The 26744-nt window shown below is 37.7% G+C and overlaps 1 protein-coding gene across 5 annotated transcripts in view; it reads left to right on the top strand.

The window, feature by feature from the left end:
- The window catches only part of PCSK5 (proprotein convertase subtilisin/kexin type 5), a 400819-nt gene that overhangs the window by 260892 nt on the left and 113183 nt on the right, over window positions 1–26744 (top strand). For 4 of the 5 annotated variants that reach the window (XM_036218095.1, XM_016127089.2, XM_016127088.2 and 1 more), the window contains 3 exons: window positions 591–688; window positions 1097–1226; window positions 1636–1751. In XM_036218095.1, coding sequence (XP_036073988.1) covers window positions 591–688; window positions 1097–1226; window positions 1636–1751 — 344 coding nt within the window. Of the gene's footprint in view, window positions 1–590; window positions 689–1096; window positions 1227–1635; window positions 1752–10728; window positions 13331–26744 lie in introns of those variants that run through there. The other variant, XM_016127092.2, reaches the window with a different exon arrangement.

Here is a 26744-nt window from a genome sequence, read left to right as displayed (position 1 = left end):
GGCAATTGTGCTAAATTATTCATCAAAGTTTAAACCAAGAGACAGAAGTAAAAGTATATTAGAATTCTGTTGTGGGAACCAAGAAATAAAATCAGAAACTCTTAAACAGAAAAAAAAAAAGCTACTCTTGGGAGTTTAGGCAGAGATAGTTGTGCCCTGTTATTGAGTTATAATTCATTTACCATGTGTTCCTACTGCATTTATAATTATGAAACAATTTTCAAATTTATTGTGTAGTAGGTCTGGATCTCAGTGAGTGTTAGGCATATTATTAGGCAATGTGATTGTTTTGTCAATAAAATACTTTTTAAAACCTCCAGGGTGTAAGATGTATCAGCCAGTTTAACAATTCAAAGGAATGTCCCCAAAGCTTAAAGCACGTTTATCTGCTACTGACATTATAAGGCACAGAGAAGCATTGTAGGCATCAAGAGGAAAAAAATAAATAAAAGGGTACAAGGGCTATTTCCCCTGCTTTGAAGCTTTGCCAAATCCACAGGTCTCTGAGGGGAACTATATTTGTTACATATGGAGCTGGGGAGTCATTACACCTTTGCCTTGATCGCAGAAGTCTGTGTCTGTGTCTTCAGCCTGCAGGGATCCCGGTGCTCCATCGCCTGCGAGGATGGACAGTACTTCAATGGCCAGGACTGTCAGCCCTGCCACCGCTTCTGCGCCACTTGTGCTGGTATCTTCTCCCCCAGTCCTTTCATTTATTCTTCTGGCTCTGGTTTATTTGTTCTTAGCCATCGCTCCTGCAACTCTGCTTAATATTTTTAAAGTAAATGCTATAAAGGCATACTTCTCTTCCAATAATCATGTCTGTATTCTCATCAAAAGCCAGTCCTCAGTATCTTATACTCAGTGAGAAATTTAAATACCCCAGTGATAGATCGTCTTTCCAAATGATGCGATGGTTTTGGCTAATGGGCGCAATTTAAAATGGGGGTGTTTTTTCCCAAAATAATTTTTTAAAAAGTATAGATATTAAAATATAATTCTTAATAGGCTTTTCACAAACTGTGCAAGAACAAGCCTGTCATGCAACCTCTTCTGAGGTTTTGTTTTGGTTTCCTGCATTTGTCTTGTTTTTAAGGGGCAGGAGCTGATGGATGCATTAACTGCACAGAGGGCTACTTCATGGAGGATGGGAGATGTGTGCAGAGCTGTAGTATCAGCTATTACTTTGACCACTCTTCAGAGAATGGATACAAATCCTGCAAAAAGTAAGCAGATCCACCCCTCAAGCCTTAGCAATTAGTTACTGGGTTCCTTATTTGACTGTCTTCATAAATTATGTGAAACAGAATTATTCATGATATAATAAGGTTCGAACATTTACCTATGGACACTGCCCTAGAGCTTTAACTCAACTTATCTTTGATATTTTTATTCTGTTGCCTTAGGAACACTTTAAAGTAATATACATCTTTCACACACATGCTTGCTTCCCTTTTAAATCACATTATCTACTTGTTAGATTTTCTTTAATGTCAAGCCCTAGCAATTATTTTAAGATTTTTGTGTCATCTACAAAGAGAGATATAAGTTTAAGATTATTAAGAGGTTGATAGCAAACATTTTTTTCAATGCCTGATATGTGAAAGGATGATAAATTGTACATTTTCTCCATAGATGTGATACTAGCTGTTTGACATGCAGTGGTCCAGGGTTCAAGAACTGTACGAGCTGCCCCAGTGGGTATCTCCTAGACTTAGGAATGTGTCAAATGGGAGCCATCTGCAAGGATGGTGAGTACAACTGCTCTTTTTGATCTTCTGAGCGAAGTGTGATCTTTCTGCTTTAAAGCCTAATATATTTCCACTTAAACTATCACGTGTGTATCAGATAGAACATTCCATTCTCTTGTTGGCATTCATCTTGAACTGAGGACCTCAATAGGTTTGTTTTTTTGGTTTGGGGCATATTTTTAATTGCAAGAAGAAATAAATCACCTATAGTACCATTGGCCAAGATGATGCCAGTTAAATTTTTTTTGTTTATTTTGTAAAACTTTCAAGTTTTAAATGCATGACAAAATTGAGCAGAAAGTACAGAGGTCCCATATATCCCCTGAACCCACACACAACCTCCCCGTTAACAGTATCCTGCACCAGAGCAGTCTATTTACATACAGTTGATGAACTAGATTGACACCCAAAGTCCATAGTTTACATTAGGATTCACTCTTGCTGTTGTACATTCTCTGGTTTTGGAGAACTGTATGTATCTACCATCTTAATATCATACAGTACAGTTTCACTGTCCTTGAAATCCTGTGTTCCACATATCTTTCCCCCACCCCACTCCTGGAAACCACATTTTTACTCCACCATAGGTTTGCCTTTTTTAGAACGTCATCTAGTTGGAATCATATAATAGCCTTTTCCAGTTTTTGATGTCTTTCTTTACCATTTTTTTTTCCATATGTACATGGAATTTTGTATCCTGCTTTTGGAACTAAGCATTAGATAAACATAATTCCATGGTTTTACAAAAATTCATGTGGAGATGCTACAGTTTATTGCCTATTTGGGTCATTTATAATTTTGATATATAAATAACGAATGGCATCTGAATCATTCATAAAGCCTGTGAGACTACAAATTAAAGATAGAACCAGGTACAGAGCTTAAAACTTCAAATGATGGTCCATTTTTCTTTCTTTGTACCAGTGGTTCGCAACTAAAATTCCAGGACCTCACACCTTCCCCAAAGATTGATTGAATTGGTTTTTGGTGTTTCCTGGACATGGATAATTTTAGAAGCTTTTCAAGTGTTTCTAATGTACAGCCAGGTTTCAGGACCTCTGACTATTCTAAGTTCCCTCGCTTCTCTAGCCTCAGTTTCCCTATCTGTAAATTGAATGATTTTAAGTTATTCCAACTTCAACATTTTGTGTACTTTGACTCATAATGTACCCTGATGGGGCCCTAAAATTTGTTCCTAAATTTTATCCACACATAAAACATCGTATAAATTATTTTGAACCACTGCCATTCTAAATATCTTTGGATTGTAATGAAGATAGAAAAAAAAGCATGCATTTAGAACAGTCTTCCCTGAAATATCATTCCCCTGGGTTTATTCTTTGTTTTCCTTTGAATGGCTCCTCTTCTAGAAATTTCACAGGAGGCAGAACAGTGTTGTGGTTGGAGACTGTGGATTCAAGAGTCAGAATGTTGTTCACATCTGAACCCAGACCTCAGGCAGGTTACAAATTTCTCTGGGCCTTACTTCTCTCATCTATAAAGAATAAGGAGGATAATAGTACTGACCTCATATGGTTATTCCATGAGGATTCTCAGAAAGACATCAAAAAGAACTGGGCAGGCAGTGGCCTTGACAGAACGTAATTTATGGTCTCATTTCCATGGCACATGATAGGTAACTGCATCTTCATAGCTTTTCTGATGTACCAAGGTCTGGCAGGGAAAGAACAGGCCCACTCAGGGTTTGTGTTCAAGGTTGGGTGATGGCTGCCCCAGGACCATGTAAGTATTGCTAATTAGTTACCAACAGGTACTCCTTACCATTACTTAAACACAGGGTTCTCTATATCTGAATACGAGAATTTTCATAAGTTCATAACCTGAAAACAAAGGAAGATTAAGTGGTTGACCCAGGAGATCTATTGTGACTTGAAATTGTCCCCCATAGAACTTGATACCAGTCCTTTCAAGGTTTGTAATATTTTAACTAGTTTCCCTAAACCACGGTAAAACGTGGGATAAATTATGCCAAATGGAACTTTGGTAGCGTATCAGGATTATGGGCAATAATGGAAAAATAATTTGTAATGAGTCTATTTTCAGGAAAAGAAAGAGTAATGTACTTCCAGTCAAGATGGCTGGAAGTACAATGTTTACCCAGAGAGCAGGTAAACATTATGCTTAACTCCCATATCAAAATTACAACTATAGACTAAGGATATAAAGAGACTGGTAAAAGGGGGCAGAGATGCAGAACAAGCAGGCCCCACACCCATAGTGTAGCAATTAAGATTTGAGAGAAATATTTCAGGTACAGAGGCCAGCCACACAAGGCTCCCCGGCCTGGAGAACTAGTGCCCATAACATCTAGCTGAAAAAACCAGCAGGAATCATGTCCAAGAAAGACAAGGGCCACTAGATTTTAAAGGGCCTGAGCACAGACTCACTTGCTCTGAGCTTTGGCACAGGAGCAGGAATGTGAAAAGCAGCAAGGAGGAACTAAATTGACTAACTTCAGGGTGAGGGCTGGAAGTGCTGGCAAACATTGTTCCTTTGTTAAGTTTTCTGCCAAATCAGAGTTCTCCATTACCCTGGATAAAACCGTCTTCCTGCTCTGGTGATTCCTTGGGACTGTACCCAAGTCGGACACCCGGAACAAACCTTTTTCAGCAGCTTTTCTACACAAGCAGATTTGGGCTATAGATGTTCCTAAAACCTCTCAAAGGCCCATGAATCCAAGATAAACGACAGCTAACCTCAGCGTGCCCTGTCCCTCTTGCTAAGTGGCCCCAAGCCCAGCACAGGTTGTCCTAGGCCGTGCACAGGCAACAGCTGATCATGGCCTGCACCAGAGCCCCTCTCAAGAGGCCCCAGAACATACCTTGTGGCTGGCTTCAGAGTACTACCCAACCAGCTCCACAGACAACACATTCAAGCAGCTGACTTGCCAGACACCAGAACCCTGAAAAGCAACTTTCATTCCATGGGGGTCAGCACCCCCACACAGGAGATCCCTGGAGTACCTGCTCAGGTGAGCCCCACAGGACACCTACATAAAGCCAAAACCAGAAGATGTAGCAGAGCTACCTAACACATTGACACAAACACAGGGAGTCAGCCAAAATGAGGAATCAAATACGTCCCAAATGAACAGGACAATACTCCAGAAAAAGAACTAAATGAAATAGAGATAAGTATACCTCTTGCAGAGTTCTAAACAATGGTTATAAGGATATTCAGTGACCTTAGAGTAAGAATAGATGAACTCAGAACTTCAGCAAAGAGAAACATAAAAAAAGAACCAATCAGAAATAAATATCACAAAAACAAATTAAAAATACATCAGAGGGAATCAGCAGCAGATTAGAGGAAGCAGAGGACTGAATCAGAGATCTGTATACAAGGTAGCAGAAAACACCCAAATGGAAGAGCAAAGAGAAAATGTTTTATAAAATAAGAATAGTTTAAGGGACTTCTGGGACATCAAACATACCAATCAATATTCACATCATAGGTTTTCAATATTTTGCTCTCTCTTCTCCTTCTGGTCTCCTATTTGAAGAAATAATAACCGAAACTTCCATAACCTGGCAAAGGAAACAAATATGTAAGTCCAAGAAGCACAGAGTCCCAGACAAGATAAACAGGCCCATGCCAGGACACATCATAATTAAAATTCCAACAGTTAAAGAGAAAGTCTTAAAAGCAGTTATGTACATGGAGCTCCCTATAACATCATCCGCTGATTTCTCAACAGAAACTTTGCAGTCCACAAGTGATTGGACTAGTCAAGAGATGAAAGGCAAAGGTCTACAACCAAGATTACCCAACAAGGCTATCATTTAGAAATGAAGATATAAAGAGCTCCCAGACCAAAAAAAAAAAAAAAAAAAAAAGCTAAGAGTTCATTACCACTAAACCAGTATTACAAGAATTGTCAAAGGACTTATTTTAGAAGGAAAAGTAAAAATATTTGTAAGAATATAGGAAAAAAATTCTGACAGAGGAAAAAGCTTAGTAAAAGCAGTGGATTAACCAACTATAGAGCTAGTACAAAGGTTAAAAGGCAAAAGTAGAAAGAGCCTGTGTAAGTACAACAATAAGGGATACATACAAAACCTCAAAAAAAAAATTAAAAACGACACAAACATGGAGAGTATAAGTAAAAATGTTATTTTAGAATGTATATGAACTGCAGTGACTATCAGCTTAAGATAGACTGCTATAAACAAAGCTTGGAATATATGAAGCACATGGTAACCACAATCCAAAAACCTATAGTAGGTATATAAAAGAGAACAGAATCCAAACAAGACGTTAGAGAAAGTCATCAACATACAAGAGCGTAGGAGAATTAAAAAGAACTACAAAAAAACAAACAAAAAAAATTATTAATAAATGGGAATAACTACATACCTATCAATTACTTTAAATATAAATGGACTAAATGCTCCAATCAAAAGACATAGGATGACTGAATTAAAAAATAAAATCTATACACATGCTGTGTATAAGAGACCCACTTCAAAAATTAAAAGACACACAGACTGAATGTAAAGATCTCAAAAGAGATATTTCATTCAAATGGAAACAACAAAACTTGGGTAGCAATACAATACTTATGTCAGACAAAATAGACTTTTAAAGAAAGGCTATAAAGAGAGACATTTCATAATTAGGAATCAATCTAACAAGAGGATATAACTCTTGTAAACACTCACAGACCCAACATATTAGCACCTAGACATATAAAGCAAATATTGATGACATAAGGCAGAGATCAACATTAGTATTAGGGGACTTTAACATTTCATTGACATCAATGAATTGATCATCCAGACCTCTAATCAACTAGAAACAGTGACCTTAAATGACACATTAGACCAGATGAACCTAATTTATATATTTAGAAATTTTCACCAAAAGCAACAGAATATACATTTCAAGAGAGACCACACGTTAGGCCACAAAACAAATCTCAAGACTGAAATCATATCAAGCATCTTTGATCACAATTCTATGAAATTAGAAATCAATTACTAGAAGAAAACTGAAAAATACATAAACACATGGAGGGTACATAACATGCAACTGAACAATGAATTAGTTAGCAATGGGATCGAGAAAGAAATCGAAAGCTACCTGGAGACAAATGAAAGCATAATGATTCAAAATCTATGGGACATAGCAAAGCAGTCCTAAGAGGGAAATTCATACCAATATAGGCCTAACTCAGAACAAGAAAATTCTGAAATCTAGCCTTACACCTAAAGGAACTAGGAACAAACAAAGCCCAAAGTGAAAAGGAAGGAAATAATAAAGGTCAGAGCAGAAATAAATGGAATAGTCTAAAGAAATAGAAAAGATAAGTGAAACCAAGATCTGGTTCTTTGAAAAAATAAACAAAATTGGTAAGCCTTTAACCAGACTCAAGAAAAGAAGGCCCAAATAAAAATCAGGAATGAGAAGTGACAACCAACACCACAGAAGTACAAAGGATTATCAGAAAATACTATGAACAATTACATACCAACACATTAGACAACTGGAAAAAAGTGGATAAGTTCCTAGAAACATACAATCTTCCAAGACTGAATCAAGAAGAAAATCCAAACAGACTGGTAACTACTAGCAAAATCCAATCATTAATCAAAAAACTCCCAACAAACAAAAGTCCTGGGCCAGATGGCTTCACAGGTGAATTTTACCAAACATTCAAAGAATAATTAATACCTATTTTCAACTATTCCAAAAAATTGGACAGAAGGGAAGACTCCCAGACTCATTTTATGAGGACAGCATTACCCTGAAACCAAATGCAAACAAAGGTATTTCAAAAAAAAATTATAGGCCAATACACCTATGAACACAGATGCAGAAATCCTCAACAAAACATTACCAAACCAAATTCAGCAGTATCCACAAATTAACATGATACACCATATACACAAAATCAAGGATTAAAATCACATGATATCAATAGATGCAGAAAAAAATCATTTGACAAAGATCCATTTATGATAAACACTCTCAGCAAAGTAGAGATAGAGGGAACATACCTCAACAAGTCATAGAATACAAAATTAATATCCATAGATCAGTTGCATTTTTGCATACTAATAAACTATCAGAAGTTAAGTATACAATCCCATTTACAACTGCATCAAAAGAATAAAATGCCTAAAAATAATTTAACCAAGGAGGCAAAGGACCTGTTCTCAGAAAACTATAAGACACTGAAGAAAGAAATTAAAAAGATACAAATGAAATGATATACGATGCTCATAGATAGGAAGAATTAACTTCATTAAATTCTCCATACTATCCAAAGTAATCTATAGATTCAATGCAATCCTTAAGAAAAGACCAATGACATTTTTCACGGAACTACAAGGAATAATCCTAAAATTTACATGGAACCACAAATGACCCCAAACAGCCAATCTTAAAAAGAGAACACTGTTGGAGATATCATGCTAACTGACATCAAACTATACTGTACGGCTATAGTAATCAAAACAACATGGTACTGGCATTAAAACAGACACATACAGCGATGCAACAGATTAGAGAGCCCAGAAATATACCCATGCCTGTATGTTCAATTATTCTATGACAAAGGAGGCAAGAGTGTACAATGGTGTAAAGACAGTCTCTTCAATAAATGGTGCTTGGAAAATGGGACATATACATGCAAAAGAATGAAACTGAATCATTTTTTTTATACCATATTCCAGATTAAAGTCAAAATGGACTAAAGTATTAAATGTAATACCCAAAACCAGAAAATTCCTAGAAGAAAACATAGGCAGTAAACTCTTTGACATCAATCTTAGTAATATATTTTTGGATGTGTCTCCTTGGGCAAAGGACAGAAAAGAAAAACAAATGGGACTATATCAAACTAAGAAGTCTTGCACAGTCAAGGAAACCATTAACAAAACAAAAAGAAACTACTGACTGGAAGAAGATAGTCACTGATAATACACTGGATAAGGGGTTAATATACAAAATCTATAAGGAATTCATACAACTTAACACCAAAAAAAACCCAAAAAATCCTTGGCAGAAGACCTGCAGAAATTTCTCTAGGGCACTTACAAATTGCCAATAAACATGAAAAGGTACTCAACATCACTAATTATTAGGAAAATGTAAGCAAAATCACAATGAGCTATCATCTCACACCTATCAGAATGGCTATCGTCAATAAGTCAACAAATAAGTGTTGGCGAGGATGTGGATAAAAGGGAACTCTTATACACTGTTGGCGAGATTGTATACTGGTGCAGCCACTATGGAAAATATTATAGAGATTCCTCAAAAAATTAAAAACAGAACTACCTTATGACCCAACAAGTCCACTTCTGGGTATTTATCCAAAGAAATCTAAAACACTAATTCAAAAAGGTACATGTACCCCTATGTTCATTGCATCATTATTTAAAATAGCCAAGATATCTAGATTTTGACCAATAGATGAATAAAGAAGTGTTGCATATATAAAATGTAATATTTTTCTGCCATAAAAAAGAATGAAATCTTGCCACTTACAATAACATGGATGGCCCTAGAGCATATTATGCTAAGTGAAATAAGTCAGAGAGACAAATACCATATGATATGTGGAATAAACAAAACAGAAACTCATAGATATAGAGAACAAACTGATGATCACCAGACAGGAAGGGGTGGTGGTGAGAAAGGTGAACGGGATTAAGAAATACAAATTGGCAGTTATAAAAAATAATCACAGGGATGTAAACCACAGCATAGGGAATGTAGTCGATAATATTGTAATGACTATGGTGTCAGATGGGTACTAGATTTATCAGGGGAATCACTTCATAAGCTATATAAATGTTTAGTCGCTGTTTTTTATCTGAAACTATTATAATATTGTATGTCAAATTTAATTGAAAAAAAATTTTTAAAGCAAGGGAATGATAACCACAAGTTTCAGAGATTTTACCTCTAGAAGTGAAGAAGGAAAATAAGCACATGACATATCCAAGAGAATCAGAAATACTCTGATCGATGGGTTCCTAAATGTTCATAGTATTGTTATGCTTTCTTACATTATATATTCTTTGTCTCAGATATTCTATATTACAATCAGAAAGAACATTAAACTTGTAAAAAAAAAAAAAAAAAGAACGAGTATTGATGGTTTACCAAGCTTTTCAAATCACATGGCAATTGCATTTAGGGATGTGCTATTTATTCTTTCAACTGTCATATTTCAGTGATTCTAAGACATACCATTTTTTTACATTTTATCACCTCTGAAATCAGATGCACCTTATAATTTATGGCAGCTTACAAGTGCTTTTGACCCAGCAGGTTGATGTGACATAGTTGTCATCGCCTGTGAATATAGTCACAAAGATGTCTAATTACCTTAGGCATATGGTTACTACTTCCTGCATTAAATTTAATTACAGTTCATAGTTTCTTCAAAAATTAAACTGTTGTTCAGTGCTCCAAGAGTTATTGCATGTGCACAGAAATAAAACAGCATGTTACATAAGTTTAACAAATACTTTCAGTAAGTATAAAATGAAAATTCTAATTGGTAAGTGAATACTGTGTCATCATTTAATAAGAAGCATTTTTGTCTTGGAAGTACTTAAAATAGTGATGTATCTTAAATCCATTGTCTTAGAGTCAATGAAATATAGTATAAATGACTGTATACTCTCTGCTCTAGATAATTCTAAAAATAAAAATTCCTTGCTTATGTTATTGTTTTCTAATTTATTCTTTTCCAATCTTTTTTTCCTTTCACAAATGGATATCATTTACCGTTGGACTTCAATATCTCTCCTTGAAAAACAATGCTGTTGACTGAAATCACTTTGGGTGGACCAAATTTCCTCCTTGTTGACTGCTCCTGAATGATCTCTTCCAATCCCCCAATCTGCCTCTCTGGCCAATCAAACCTTCTTCCATGTGTGTACATCATGCTGCTCTCGTCCTCAACTTCCCCTCTCTCTTGCTGACTTCCTGGAAAAAGCAACGGAAGAGTCCTGGGCGGAAGGAGGCTTCTGTATGCTAGTGAAAAAGAACAATCTGTGTCAACGGAAGGTTCTTCAACAACTTTGCTGCAAAACATGTACATTCCAAGGCTGAGCTGCCATCCTAGATTTCTTTGTTTCTGTAGACTTATAGATTACTCCATATTATTATTAAAAAGAAAAAGAGCAAAAAAAAAAAAAAAAAAAAAGCAAGCCACCTTTCTCTTTCTTGCTCTCTTTCTCTCTCTCTCAAATTTGTGCAGGGAGATGGTGAACTGTTTTGTCAGAACTTAAATGGAAAAAAAAAAAATAAACCTACAACAAGCCTACCTTTTATAACTGGGTGTTTAGTGCTAAACAGCCAGAACCACAGAGACAGTATTGTATGACCAAAGCATTTTATGCCAAAATTTGACGTTAAAGTAATGATTTGATTTCCTGCCCTGGTTTTGAAGGTCCATTTTTTTCCTTTTGCATTTACTTGCTTGTTTCCCCTCTGAGACGCCTAAAAGTACCTTTCAAAAAATCACAAGAGCAGACATAGATCAAAATGAAAACAAAAAGCTCTTGTATTAGTCATCCTTCATACTTGAGTCCATCATTGGGGGAAGTGGCAGAAAACTGGACCTAAGGGCATTAAGAACATCCTGTAGACTTGTGTTCAGTGTCATTTGTCTTAGTTTTTCACAGTTGAACATTGATACTTTCCACATGTAATTTACTTCGTGATTATGTGGTTTTGGCATTATATTCACTTGATAAGTCTGCTCCACTGGTTTCATCAGATAGACGCTGCTACTGGCTTTTCCATTGTAGATTGGGTTATTTTACACACAGCTGGTCAAATGGGATTGCTCTGCATAGTCAAATTGGTGATGGACAGAATGCAAAGTTACACAAAATAGCTCAGACTGATCCAGCTCCCCCAAAATCCAGAGTGTTCACTTCGTAGACCCTGCACAATCTCTTGGTGCTATCTAGCCATTATCCCCATAGCATTTTTTTTAAAGGCCATCAGAAATTCCATTTACTGTGGTGGGAAGCATTTTGGATGTGATGCAGGAAATTTTTTCCTGGAGTCAAAAGTTTCTAAAAGGTCCTGTATTTTCTAAGAAATGGAATTTATTTAAATAATATTTAAGCTCGTGCCCAAGTTGGCCGGGTAACATTTTTCAATGGTGCTTGTTAGAAGTTTTTTCATCTTCTCATTGTCAGAAAATAAAACTGGAAATTGAATATGGGCGGCATGATTGTACCCTCCTGGTTCTGTTATTTTTCCCTCTCCTCTGTCCCTCTATAACTGTGCTATGATACACTTGTACACTGAATGTCATTGAGATCATCTGTTTTCTTGGAACTATCTTCACTGGTTTTCTGTGACTCCCTAAACACATCCTGGAATCTTGCAGATCAAATTATGTGGAAATTATTTTGGATCAGTGGTCAGAAATGAGGAAGCCTGATAAATCTTTTTACCAATTCTGCATTTCTCTGTTCAAGGGAGGATAGACTGATATCATGTTTCCTCATTATTCATATCAAACTCCATTGGTGACCTCATTTGCTTTGCTAGTGACCAGCCATCTTACAGGCTTTATTTTTACTTCCAAGATGTCACTGGCCTCACAGCTGAGAAGAGGAATGATATCAATATAGATTATGCTAGGAAGGAGCTGGGAAGTACATGCTAAGGTCCCCATTTAAGCAACAAGCTAGTAAAAAGACTACCTTGAAAATATTCATTCCTAAACATTAAAGTTAACATCCAACCCAAGGTGAATAATAATAGTCTAATGACCCTCTTAATTAGCAATGTAGTGATACTGTCACATGATGATTCATAAGTAACTAGGGAATCAACTGATTTGCTGAGCAATGTTCCTTATCATGACCCTGCAGGCCCTTCTGACCAAAAAGCAAACTAATCCTGGGTAGGGAATATACAGTCTTGCATTTAAAGGCACAGTCTTTAAATGAACAAATGTAAGCACAAGCCTAAAGCAAGGTCAAGCAGATTTATCTGCAGAGAAATCCATTTAACTGAACAATCCCATAATATTTGAGGCACAAAGATAAAAATGATAAATAAAAATGATTTTTAAAAAAAGATAAAAATTACCATCAATATGACAGCTAAATTCACTGGGATCCACCAATGCGTGTTCCATTCCCCACTGACCATGCAGGCGCACATCGTGGAAATACTGGTTTAATTACTAGTGTGTTATTGCCTCGTTTATCTACAGAATATTATTAACTAGAACATAATGCTTTCAAAGTTTAAGTTAATGTTATATATTATGTATAAATATATATATTCATAATGAGATATATGTAATGGATAGTACAAAGTTTGAAGACTTAACAAATGCTCTAACCTTCTAGAGACAAAAGTCCTATCTTCTGTTTTCTTTTGTCTATTTTTAATTAGTGATTCATTGTTAAATCCAAATCCACTTTTACTGAAAAATACTGTACATGTGTAAAATGTTCAGTTGTTTTTTTGTAAAATATAGTAGAACGGTTGTAATTGATACTGACCAAAATCAATGTTATTCCATATTTTATTTTTTCTATTAAATTAACCTAAGTTCCTGTTTATTTGATCTGTCCATACCCATGTGTAAACGCCTCTGAAAGGGTGAAGTGATGAGAAACTTTTCTGTTTCCACATAGAAACTGAATATGAAGAAAAGGGCAGAGAGGAATGAAGCATGTAAATAAAGTTGGAAAAGAAAAGTTGAGCAGAGGTGGGAATTGAAAAGGAGGGGGGAAGTAACAGAGCAGTATAAGAAAGGAACAGTTTAGGTCTGGTCATGAATGTATATCAAATTGCATTTTTAGAAAGGCGGTGAGAAAAATCCATAAAAACTTGGTGCAGTTTCTATCGGATTGTGTAGATGCCCTCTCCACACATGGGTCATCTGGGCCTGCTCTTTTCCTGGGCTTCCCCAGGCTGTGGACTACTGCACAGTCACCAGTCGGTGTACAGAGGGGTGGAGACCATGGGGCTCAGCACAAGTTAGTGGTTGGTGTGAAAGCTGTTAAAAGATGGCCTTATACAATTTAACGGTATCCTACGTAAAACTGATAATGGCCGTATCCCTGGATGCCTAGAAGATGCCTTTGTCTAAAATCTCCAGTACAGGCCACAAGATGGGATTAAATAGTTACAGGGAAAAACAAAAACCACACAATGGATTACAGATCTTTTTTGAATCCTGCTTGAGTTCCCATCTCTAGCCTTAAAGATTTAATGTATGCCTTCTAGGAAAAGAAATGAGAAATCAGTAAAAGCAACAAACAAATTTAGTTCCAATTAGGTTTAAAGATCTGGGGATACAAAAAGGTGTAAGAGAAATCCCCTGCTGTCATGAAGTCCTATTATAGGGAGGGGAAGAAACTAATCTTACTGGCCACTATGCTGCACAATATGGGAATATAGAGTATACACATGCTAATGTAAATGTATCCTCTCTTAATTTTCAACAAAAACTCTAGAGCATAAGTTCATGTATTATCCTGTTTACAAATAAGAAAGCCACGGCAAATGGACTTGAAATAAACTGAGATTACATAGCCAGACCCAAAATAATAAAAATCAAATTTAAGAGTAAAACAGCAGTAAGTAGTGAATTCTAAACCTCAAATAAATGAAACAGTAAGTTATTAAGTTCAGACAGGCAGAAATTTCTTCGAATTGGACCATTTGGGGTAAGTTTCCTAGGGGAGGTAGAACTAGAAGATGGCTAAGGCTTAACTAAGAAGACAGGAGTGTGGGAAGAATGTTGCTGGCAAACTTGCTGCATAAGAGATGTTCAGGGAAACAAGTGAATTGTTTTCATGGTCTTAATTAGCCTATTTCTACAAAGGACAGTGAGTCAACATCTGATGGGCTAGTCAAGAAGAATCTACATTTTTATACTTTCCAGAAGACTGCCCATCCTCATCTCCTACATCCATGGAAGACCTTGCTAATAATTAGTATCATCTATGGATTCATTGGAACTTTCTCACTTTCCACCCTACCATTGGGGGCTTGTCATGCTGCTGATTTCTATCAGACTGTTTTCCACTCAACAATCTACCCTCATTTTGAGAAAGTCACAAACTGAGTGCTTGGTAGAGAAGAAATGATTGCTGTAGCAACTACCAAATTAAAGTTTCTCAGTCAAGTGATAACACTTCAGGCACATCTGGGCATGGAAATATTTAACGCCTTATCCCCCTCACATAAAAAGACTATCATGCACTTAAATCATAATTACACATGCATTCTTAACTGCTTTCAAATTATCATTCACCTTCACACAAAGGGCAATGACAGCATTGATGAATATAGAAAAATTGGAGGCAATTGTAAACTATGGCTTGGCCAGTTCAACACTCCCTCCTTCCACCCTCTAATACAAAATAGCAGAGGGCACACAAAGGCCAGCTGCTGCTTGACCTCATCTGGCCCAAGCCGGGCCCTAGGCCCCAAACTCATGTCTCAATGACAGAAAGTATAAACCGGCTTCTCTTCCCAGGTTACATCCGCTTCCAAATGTTATTTTTGTTGCAAACCCACAAAATATGAAGTTCTCAGCAGAATACTTTGGACCCATTGACAAATTTAGTAGGGCATAGCCAAGATGGATTAATTTCACCGTGGCTTGTCGGAACTGCTTGGCATCAAGAAATGAGGCTGTAATCCATGTATCATGTCTCCTCTTCATCATGAGAGGTGAAAATCTGGCCCAGAGTCAATTCTCAGGCAAGAAAGATGCAGTTTTGCAGCATCACTAAATCTCGGATGGTCAGCCTGGGACCTGGGAATGCCAGCAGTTTCTTACCACTCTATACCTACAAGTGAGTTAGGATATTTGAGTATCATTACTGAAGGATTTTCTTATAATGTCATCTCTCTAAAGGGCCATTGTTTGGGGGCCTTGTTGCTTTTTTCAGGTCCAGGTGTCAGGTAACAAAAGATATTTTGCATTCTCCACTAACCAGAAATTTCCTGAAACATTCCCTGTGGCCTGAATTGTGAGACCTTTCTACATTTTAGAAAAGAATACATTATTTTAAGCATACAGTATTTTTAAGCTGACAGTTTCAATAAATGGCTTTATTTAATTTGGGCCATACCAAAATCAGAGGCCTATAGAGATTAACTTTCCAATGCAATATTCACAGCTAATAAGGGGTGTGGGTGGGGCCGAGATTCAAGCCCACAACATCAGCCTTCTGCACAACACTGCCTCCCTTTTTAAGAGTGCCAGAAAATAAATCCATATTACAAATGTTGCAAGGCAGGGGGTAAGAGTCTTTTCCCAAGTGCAGATAGAAAGTGCACTGTATCCCTGGACTTGGCTTTTCTTTTTTATGAGCCCAAGTTAATACTTCCATAAATAAATACTAAGTCCTTGTTATATACCAAGGTGCTTCTTGCCCTTTCAACCTTACAGTCTAATGGAGGACAGACATAAGAACACATTGGTATAACATGAAGCTATTTAAATGCCTTAAGAGTCCAGAGGAGGAAGCTCACTTTACTATTTAAATACTAAAGGTCCCACGCCCTTGCACAAGCTTTCTAAGGGCGTCCAAAAATAGCTTGAAACATTAAAAACAGAGTTGCCTCAAAAATGAACAAAAGTCAAATTATATTTAGTCAGTGCAACTCTTAAGGAATCACATACAATTACATTTAATGTAGAACAAAGGTGACTTTTAATATGATTTAGGACCTACAGAGGTAGGAAAGCCTAGAATCTTCTGGGATCTAAATATAACCCTGCAAAGGATGGAGAAATTCACTAGTCATGCTGGGAGGTGGGGGATTATTATATATTCTTTATCTCTTTCCTCAAGAGTCCCACCTATAGATTCAAATAGCTACTTGATATTTCCCTTCAGACGTCTAATAGACATTTCAAAATTAACATGTCCAATAGACTTTAGACTTCCCAATACCCTAAATTTATTATCACCAAATGGCTGCCATCACAGTAAATGGTATTACACCCACCCAAAACTTAAGATTTGTCCTTTTTTGCCCCCAAATCTAATCTATTAGCAAGGTCCCATTACCGGCACCTCTACCATACATTTCTAAATAGTCTACTCCCCACTTCATAATTGTAATTCTAGGTCAAACCACCACCATCTCCACCCTGTACTACTGCAGGAGCCTCTTAACTAGGCTCCCTACTTTTCTTGCCCTCCTTTCCTTTTTCCTCTCCTTCCCCATCCATTCTCCACATGGATAACAGAGTGCTATTACAAAAACAAAATCAGATTTCACCTCTTTGCCTATTCACTCGGAATAAAATCTGAACTCCTTACCTGAGATCTACTGATCTCTCATGACTGCTCCCCACTTGCTCATCATGTTCTAGTCATATCAACTTTCTTTTTGTTCTTCAAACACAACTACCTTGTTTGTGTATCAAGACCCCTGCTCTTCACATGACTAGTTTCTTATCATTCTATAGGTCTCAGTTCAAAAACTGGTTCCTTGCCCACCCTTTTTGGTCTTTTCACAGCACTTATCACAACATGGCGTTCAATGGTTCATTTATTTGTTTATGGTCAGTCCCCCCCACCACTACATCAGCACCATGAAAGCTAGGGCTTTGTCAATCTTGTTCACAGCTTATATGTCTAGCATCTAGTGCCTTGCTTATAAAACTTTGTGGAACGAAAAGACTTGAGAGAAATAACATTTTAACTGTCTTGAAAGATTAGCAAGAATTTGTAAATCAAAGAAGGCAAAGATGTTGAAGAAGTAACCTCAAAATATAAAACCTGTACAAAGACACAAAACCATCAAAAGGCTTATGAACTGATATGGCAGGGAGTGAGCAGGGTGGACAGCTGGAAAGGGGATAAAAAGACCACTGAGGTCAACTTGTAAAGGCTCTTGGGTGGGCTGTTGCTCTTCCTTCACCTCCTTGTTATCAGCGTCATCGATCCTCTTTCCAGAGAAGCTAACTGACTTATTCGAGGACCCCATGAAGTCAACTTCTGGCCTCCTATTCGAGAAGCATGCATTCAAACAGAATGCTGAGGAGGCTGTATTTGCTTCAGTACCCAGGGGAATGATGGCTACACTGAGCCAATTAAATGTAAGGACAGGGTACTAAGTGGAGCTTAACTGTCAGATGAGCTCACATACAGGGAGGCAGCCCATAGCTTCTCTCCACTGTGATGTACATGGCCAGAGCAACAGATTTGGCAAGGCCTAGACTTGGGAACAAGGACCTGCTTAGAATCTTCTTTTCCTTCCAAGAGAAAACCTTCTAAGCTGTCATTACCAGAGAAGAGCAAAAGGAAAAGTGATGTGCTAGCACCTCTCATCCCTAACAATAATAACTACCATTTTGGAATATTTCGTATGTAATAAGCACTGTGCTAAATGCTTTACATGGGATATTTCATCCAATACTCCCAGTAGCCTCATTTTTTCCTCTTTCTACAAACAGAGAAGCAGATGAGGTAAATGCCTAAGGTACTACATTATTAAACAGAAGATCTGAGTTAATTTAAACCCAGACAATCTGATATCAGAGACCCCGATGGAGAAATACAAGAGCCAGGAAGATGTCTGTCAAAACAACCTTCAGCTGATGACCACAGAGCTTGTATCATGGTTATAGTCAGCCCTCCATGCCCACAGATTCCATATCCGCAATTTTAATCAATTGGGAACTAAAAATTATTTTTAAAAGTAATACTGTAGCTGGTGTGTACCATGTATTTAGGCCTATAATGGTTGTGTCTGTACGGAACATGTACAGACCATTTTTTCTTGTCATTATTCTCTAAACCAGCAGTCCCCAACCTTTTTGGCTCCTATGAGAATCTAATGCCTGATGATCTGAGGTGGAGCCGAAGTGGTGATGTTAGCGCTGGGGAGCGGCTGCAAATACAGATGAAGCTTCACTCACTGGTCCACTGTTCACCTCCTGCTGTGTGGCCCAGTTCTTAATAGGCCATGAACCGGTACCAGTCCATGGCCCAGGGATTGGCAAATCTTGCCCTAAACTATAAAGAATAATGACTATTTACATAACATTTATACTGTATTAGTTATTATAAATAATCTAGAAATGAGTTAAAGTATATAGGAGAATGTGCATAAGTTATATGTAAATACTACATTGTTTTACATGAGGAACTTGGACATCCACCTATTCTGGTATCTGCAGGAGGTCCTAGAACCAATCCCCCCCACCCCCCATGGATACCAAGGGATGGCTGTATATATTTTAGCTAACAATCTCTAGCCCAGGGAGCATGTTGTCTCTTGTGAACAGAATAATGTCCACCCAGGGTTACACACCATGGCCACATAGTGCTTGTGTAACCAAGCTAAGCATGGATATCAATATCATCATAAGACTTAGTAGTGATCAATAGGCCATGTGGGCAAAATAAATCCTAATGGACCTAAAAAAAATGAGGCAGCAGCTGTTAAAAAATGGGGATGTGATGCTTCCTTTCAGGTTAATTTTTCTTTATCTGAGAAGCCATCATTTGCAATCCCTAGCCCCAGATGAAATGAGGAAGAAATAGAATGGAGATACAAGGAACATGGGGAAACATTACAGTGCTGAATTCCTCAAATAATACAAATTCTGTGAGCTTCTTTGACAAATCTATAAAATATATTTTTTTTCAGGTGGTATTAAACAGGATTTCCTTGCCACCTAAATCATAACTGTTACAACATAATAAAAGCTAAACTATCAAGAAAATGTAAGGCTTTTTATTACATATAGGAATGTGATTTTTAATGGACTTATATCTAAAGAGCCATGAATATGATAATAAAAAAAAGTCATCTTGACCATTTTCTGTCCTTCACCTTTACTTCTTTACTTAGTTCTCACAATCCTGGACCAAATTACTTCTCATCTGAGCTGTTGTAATACTCCTAATTAACCTCATTAAATTTATACCCATTGTGTCTACACTCCATGTCTTCACCTTCTTCTTCCAATCTATTCTTCAAGCAGCCAGAGTGCTCCTTTTAAAAATTCAACTCACACAAGACTCCTCTGCTTGAAACTCTCCCATGGCTTCACATTTCGCTTAGGATAAAGTTGAAATTCCTTTCCATGGCCATCAAGGCCATGGTCAATCTGACCCATCCCCCCTCTCAAATCCATCTCATGCCATTCTCTCCCTCCTATTTTCCAACCACAACGACTTTCCCTGATTTATCTATTCTGCTTTGTGCCTTGGAACTTTCCCACATGCCCTTTGCCCTTCTTTAATGCTATCCCAATTCCTAATCATCTATACCTGTCTAATATTTCTTATCTGGACCTCAGTTTAAATGTCACTTCTTCATTTCCTGACCCCTCTAAACAAGATCTCCTTATTATAAGTTCTCATAAAAGTCTCTACCTTACTTTCATACTAATGATACTATAAATATCTAGTCAATTACAAGAGTATTTGTTTGATGTATGTAATTCTCACTACAGTTTTCTCCACAAAAGCAAAATCTATAAATGTCTTATATCTCATGAATCTACCAAAATGTCTCTTACAAAATAGGTACTTGATAACTCTTTGATCAATTAATAAGTCAATGCATGATTAAGATTTCATTAAATAAATTGCAGGGAGGAAACAGCCCTACTCCAGAAATTGGAACCACTAACTTCTAAGCTTGATTATGTATAACTTTAACACAGCCCTCTATGTGGCTACACCAGTTTCCCCATCTTCCAACATCATCCCTGTGACCCTTCGAGCCCTTCTATTCAATGTAAAAAGACAATCCCAGAGGATTTCATGGAGAGTCTATCACTAGCCCTAAAACACAAAAACCTTCAGGACAAACTCAATAAAGCTAATGCTTTAAGACCTTGCCACTAAAAGTGCGCCATGGCAACAGAAGCTGGGAGTTGGATACTGTGGTAGCAGAGCTTTAAAGTGCCCCCTTAAGATTCCCATCCAGAAGTTATTCACTGCTGTGAAGGAATTTTACAGATGGAATTAAAATTATTATTAACTGACTTTAAATAAGGACATTATCCTTAATTATCTATGTGAAACCTGGGTACAGTCAGAGAAATGCAGAGGAAGGAGGCAGAGGAGGCGATCAGAGAGATTCCAGAAATGAGGAAGACTTCACCCACAGTTACTGGCTTTAAGGATACAGGTAGAGGACATGAGCAAGAAATGCATGCAGCCTCTAGAAATTAAGAACATTTCCCCAGGCAACAAAGAGCAAGGAAATAGGAAAATTAGTCCTGAATTCTGCCATTGACCTGAATGAACTTTGAGCAGATTCATCACCAGAGCCTCCAGAAAGAATAGAGCAGCTGTGATACCTTGATTTCAACTGGGGCATTGAAGCAGCTGAGCCACACTGTACTCAGACTTCTGACCTACGGAACTGTGAGATAATAAATTAACGCTTTGTTAAGCCACAAAATTCATAGTAACTTGTTATAGCAGCAACAGAAAATTAATATATATTAGCTTATCTTCATAACTCCTGCCTGAGGGGCAGGCTTCTATTAAATACATATATATATAAGGACCCATTGTAATCTCATCAAGAGACCTCAGAAAGTAGTCGCTATCTTTGTGCTCTCCCTCTGCCCTGCTCCAGAATGTAGCTCCACCAGAGGGAGCTTTTACCACATGTCTGGTGCCCCCTTTTTGTGGCTGCAGCCCAGGGGACACCCCTCAATCACCTAGCTCTAATGGCAAGCAGTGTTTGTATTTCTGGGTCCAAGAGACTATAACAGACAGTTAGTTCATGGTTGGCTAGTATCCCCAGGGTACCTATGCAGAGAGCAGATTGAAACACACACTTTCTGTGAGAGAAGCTTACGTGTTTGCTTGCAGCTTCATCCTGAGGGGTAGGCTTCTGGTTTGGCATACATCAGGGGGCCTACTTAGATGCTCAACTGGGACAGTGTAAACACCACCTTTACACTATCCCTCTGCCTCATTCCAGGTGGTTAGTATCTCTGGGTGGAAAAAAAAAACACTTGTATACTTGTTAGCACCCTGATTTTTATTACTACCACTCAGGGGATACCTCCAGGGACACCTAACTCTGGCAGCCAGTGAGACTAATGCTTGTGGTCCCACAAAACTGTATAGATTTGCATACTTTAAAAGCTGCTGACTGAGCTTTTAAAGCTCACGTCTAGCTTTTTGGTCTGGCTTCCATTCAGCCTGAAAATAGGTGTTGACTGAAATCTTCCCCTTTGAGATACTACAGCTCTTGGCCTATCTTAAATGACTGGCAACTAGTAAAAATAAAAATACCTTGAATAATCACAAAGGATTGAGAGACAATCAAGAGCTAGGTCAGGGCTGAATAATAAGGTTCATCTCCTATACAAGACCACTTTTTCAAGACTGAAAGAGGTGGCTGTTTTATCATATGAATAGAAACCAATATAGAGAGTCAAGAAAAGCAAAGAAACATAGAAATGTATTTCAAAAGAAAATACAAGATAAGACCTCAGAATAAAGTTCTTAATAAAATGGAGATAAGTAATTTACCTAATAAAGAGTTCAAAATAATGGTCATAAATATGCTTACTAAACTTGAGAAAAGAATGAATTAACAGAACTTCAAGAGACAGAAAACATGAGTATCAAATAGAAGTCACAGAGCTAAAGAATATAATAACTGTACTGAAAAATATGATAGAGGGGTTCGATAGCAGACTAGATGAAGCATATAAAAGATCAGTGAACTTAAATATAGAACGGTGGAACCCACCAATCACAGCAGCAAAAAGAGAGAGAGAGAGAGAGAGAGAGAGAGAGAATGCAGAAAAACAAATAGCTTAAGGGACTTGTGGAAAATCATCAAACGGCCAACATTGGCATTATAGGAATCCCAGAGGAGAAAAGAAACAGAAATGGGCAGAAAATGTATTCAAAGAAATAATGGCTGAAAACTTCCCTAACCTAGAGAAGGAAACAGACATCCAGATCCAGAAACCCCAGAGAGTTCCAATTAAGATGAACCCAGATTCTGCCTATTTCCAGTCAAGATGGCAGAGTAGGTAAACTGTGCTCACCTCCTCCCAAGATCGCAACATAATTAGAACTTAATTATAGAATAACCATCACTGAGAACCACCTGAAGACTAGCTGAACAGAATTCTTATAACTAAGGATATAAAGAAGCAGCCCTGTCAAGACTGTTAGGAAGGGTGGAGACACAGGAAGAGTGGAGACACAGAATGGGTAAGTCCCACATCCACAGTGTGGCAATTAAGAATCAGGAGAGATATCTCAACCACTCAGGTCCCCTCTGAGGTATGAGGGGTCCCACACCCACACCATGCTCCCCAGCCTGGGCACCAGAGCTGGGAAGAGGAGTCCCCATAACATCTAAGAAAATCAGCAGAGATTTCATCCCTGAAAGATAAAGGGTTGTAGGAGACCAAGACACGCTGCTCTTAAGAGGCTAGCAAACAGACTCACTTGCTCAAAACTCACTTGATCTAAGCTCCAGCTGAGGGGCAGCAGCTCAAAAAGCTCCAGTGACATTAAGGGAGGAACTAAATTGACTAACTTCAGGGTGAAGGCTTGAGGGGCAGGAGCCAGGAAAACTCTCTCCAAGGATAACTCTCTTGAGGGTAAGTGCCATTGTTCTTTTGGTGAGCTCTCTTTTCACCCAGCCAGCCCAGGACAGGCAGGCACCAAATCTGTGCTCTTCATCAACCTGGCTAACACCATTCGCCCTGCTCTAGAGATTGCTTGAGACCCCACCACACCAAACTCACTTGCCTAGCCGGAACCATTTCCAGTGGCTCCTCCACACAAGTGACCTGTCTTGGCTTTTACTGCAGACTGTCCCCAAACCTGTCAAAGGTTCACAAACACCAAACAAGCAGTGGCCAACACTGGTATGCTTTGTAGCTATTCCTAAGGGATGCCATGCTCAGCACAAGCAGCAATTGGTCTCAACTTGCATTTTAATTCTCATCAGGTGGCCCCAAGCCTAGCATAAGTGGCAGCCAATCCTGGCCTGAAACATAGCTTCAACTAAGTGGCCACAAACCCTGCATAAGTGGCAGCTGACCTCAGCTTACATAGTGGTGCCCACCAAAGAATTGCACGCAGAGCATAAGGGACAGCCTGCCTCAATTCACAGCATAACCTCTCCCAAGTGCTTCCAAGTCCACCGCAGAAAGCAACCAACCACAGATCACTTCATAGCTTCTACCAAATTGTCTCAAGAAGAGCACAAGTGGTGGCTGACCAGGGCCTACATCAGAGCCCCTTGCAGGGGGCTCAAGACCCAAGACAGCTGGTGGTGATCTTCAGACTACACCAGAGCACCACCCAACTAGTCCCAAAAATGACATGCAAAGGGCAGACTCAGCTGGTACCAGAGTCCCACTCCATGGGGACTGTGCCTGCATAACAGCTCATACATGGTAGTCATAGCCAGCGCTCACAGCCATTCAGTCTGAGGATTAACCCCACCCACTGTCATGCAAACAGTAGTTGAGGCTGAAATACAGCAGGAGAGTACAAATAACTCACACAGGAAACACCTCTGGAGCACCCAGCTCAGGTGACCAGGGAGACTACACCATTAGGCTCTACAAAACACCTCTGGAGCACCCAGCTCAAGTGATCAGGGAGACTACACCATTAGGCTCTACAAGAAGTGTTTTACATAAAGCCACTCTGTCGATGCCAGGAGATGTAGCAGATATACCTAAGACATAGAAATAGGGAGTCAGCCAAAATGAGGAGACAAAGAAACATCCCAAATGAAAGAACAAAAACAAAACAAACAAACAAAAAAAGAACTAAATGAAATGGAGAAAAGCAATCTACCAGATAGAGTTCAAAACTGGTTATAAGTATTAACAATAAACTTAGGGTAAGAGTAGATTAACTCAGTGAGGACTTCAACAAAGAGATATAAAATATAAGAATACAGAAAACATAAAAAGAACCCATCAGAAATTAAGAATACAATAACAACAATGAAGAATACACTAGAGGGAAACAACTACCGATCAGGTGAAGCATATAATCAACTCAGCACTCTGTAAGACAAGGTAGTAGAAAACACCCAATCGAAACAGCAAAAAGAAAAAGGATTTTTAAAAATGAGGATAGTTTAAGAAACCTCTGGAACAATATCAAGAATACCAACATTTGCATCATAGGGGTACCAGAAGGAAAAGAGAGGGAGGGATTGAAAACCTAGTTGAAAAAATGACTGAAAACTTCCCTAACCTGGCAAAGGAAATGGATACACAAGTCCAGGAAGCTCAGAGAGTCTCAAACAAGATGAACGCAAAGAAGGCTACACCAAGACATATAATTAAATTGATAAAGGTTAAAGACAAAGAAAGAATCTTAAAAGTAGCAAGAAAAAAGCAGTTAGTTATGTACAAGTGAGCTCCCATAAGATCATCACCTGATTTCTTAAAAACTTAGCAGGACAGAAGGGAATAGCATGAAATGTTCAAAGAGATAAAAGGTAATGACCCAAAACAAAGATTGCTCTACCCAAAAAGGCTATCATTTAGAACTGAAGGAGAGATAGAGCTTTTCAGACAAAAAAAAAAAAAAAAAAAAAAAAAGCTAAAGCAGTTCATCTCCACTAAACCAGTATTACAAGAAATGTTAAAGGGACTTCTTTTAGAAGATAAAAAATATGAATAAGAAAATAAAGAAAATTCTCACTGACAAAAAACACTTTTTAAAAGCAGGACATCAGCCAACTATAAAGCTAGTACAAAAGTTAAAAGGCAAAAGTAGAAAAATCATGTGTAATTACAATAAATTAAGGATACAGACAAACTCACCAAAGTAGTAAAAAAAAAAAAAAATAGTAACAAAACAAACATGGAGGGTGCAAGTAAAAACTGTAGTGATTTTGGAATGTTTGAACTTCGGTGACTTAAAATAGACTTCATCAACTTAAAATAACTGCTATAAACATAGCTTGGTAGATACAAAGCACATAGTAACCACAATCCAAAAATCTACAAAAGATATACAAGAAATAAAGAGAAAGGAATCCAAAGATAATAGTATAGAAAGTCAACATGCAAGAAAGCGAGAAAATAACAAAACCATAAAATCAGAAAAAAATTAATAAAATGGCAATAACTACATACCTATCAATAATTACTTTGAATGTAAATGGACTAAATGCTCCAATCAAAAGACATAGGGTGGCTGAATGGATTTTTTTGGTTAAAAAAAAAAAGACCTGTACATATGTTGTCTACAACAGACCCAATTCAGATTGAATGACAGACACAGACTGAATGTAAAGGTATGGAAAATGATATTTCATGCAAATAGAAACAAAAAAAGAAAGTTGGAGTAGCAATACTTATATCAAAGACACTTGAAAACAAGGGCTGTAACAAGAAACAAGAGCCTTTCATAATGATAAGGGTTTAATTCAACAAGAGGCTATAACTCTCATAGCCATCACACACCCAGTGCAGGAGCACCTAAAAACATGAAGCAAATATTAACAAAAATAAAGAGATCAATGGTAATACAGTAATATTAGGGACTTTAACACCCCATCAATGTCAATGGATAGATCAACCAGACAGAAAATCCATGAGGAAACAGTGTCCTTAAATCACAAATTAGACCAAATGGACTTAATAGATATTTTTAAGACATTTCACCCAAAAGCAGCAGAATATACATTGTTTTCAAGTGCACATGGAACATTTTCCAGGATAGGCCTCATGTTAGAACACAAGCTAGCTTTAATAAATTTAAGAAAGTTGAAGTCATATCAAGCATGTTCTCCAAACACAATGATATGAAACTAGAAATCAATTGCAAGAAGAATACCAAAAAACACAAACACACAAAAGCTAAATAACATGCTACTAAACAATGAATGAGTTAACAAGATCAAGGAAGAAATCAAAAGATACTGTGAGACAAATTAAAATATGAACAAAAAGACCCAAAAATCTATAGAGGAAAATTTAGAGCAATTAGGTCTACCTTAAGAAATAAGAAAAATCTTACT

Source organism: Rousettus aegyptiacus, unplaced genomic scaffold (genome assembly GCF_014176215.1).
Source record: "Rousettus aegyptiacus isolate mRouAeg1 unplaced genomic scaffold, mRouAeg1.p scaffold_m13_p_3, whole genome shotgun sequence".
NCBI lineage: Eukaryota > Metazoa > Chordata > Mammalia > Chiroptera > Pteropodidae > Rousettus > Rousettus aegyptiacus.
Note: the sequence above shows the minus strand (reverse complement) of the source record. Positions and strands in the feature narration are given on the sequence as shown.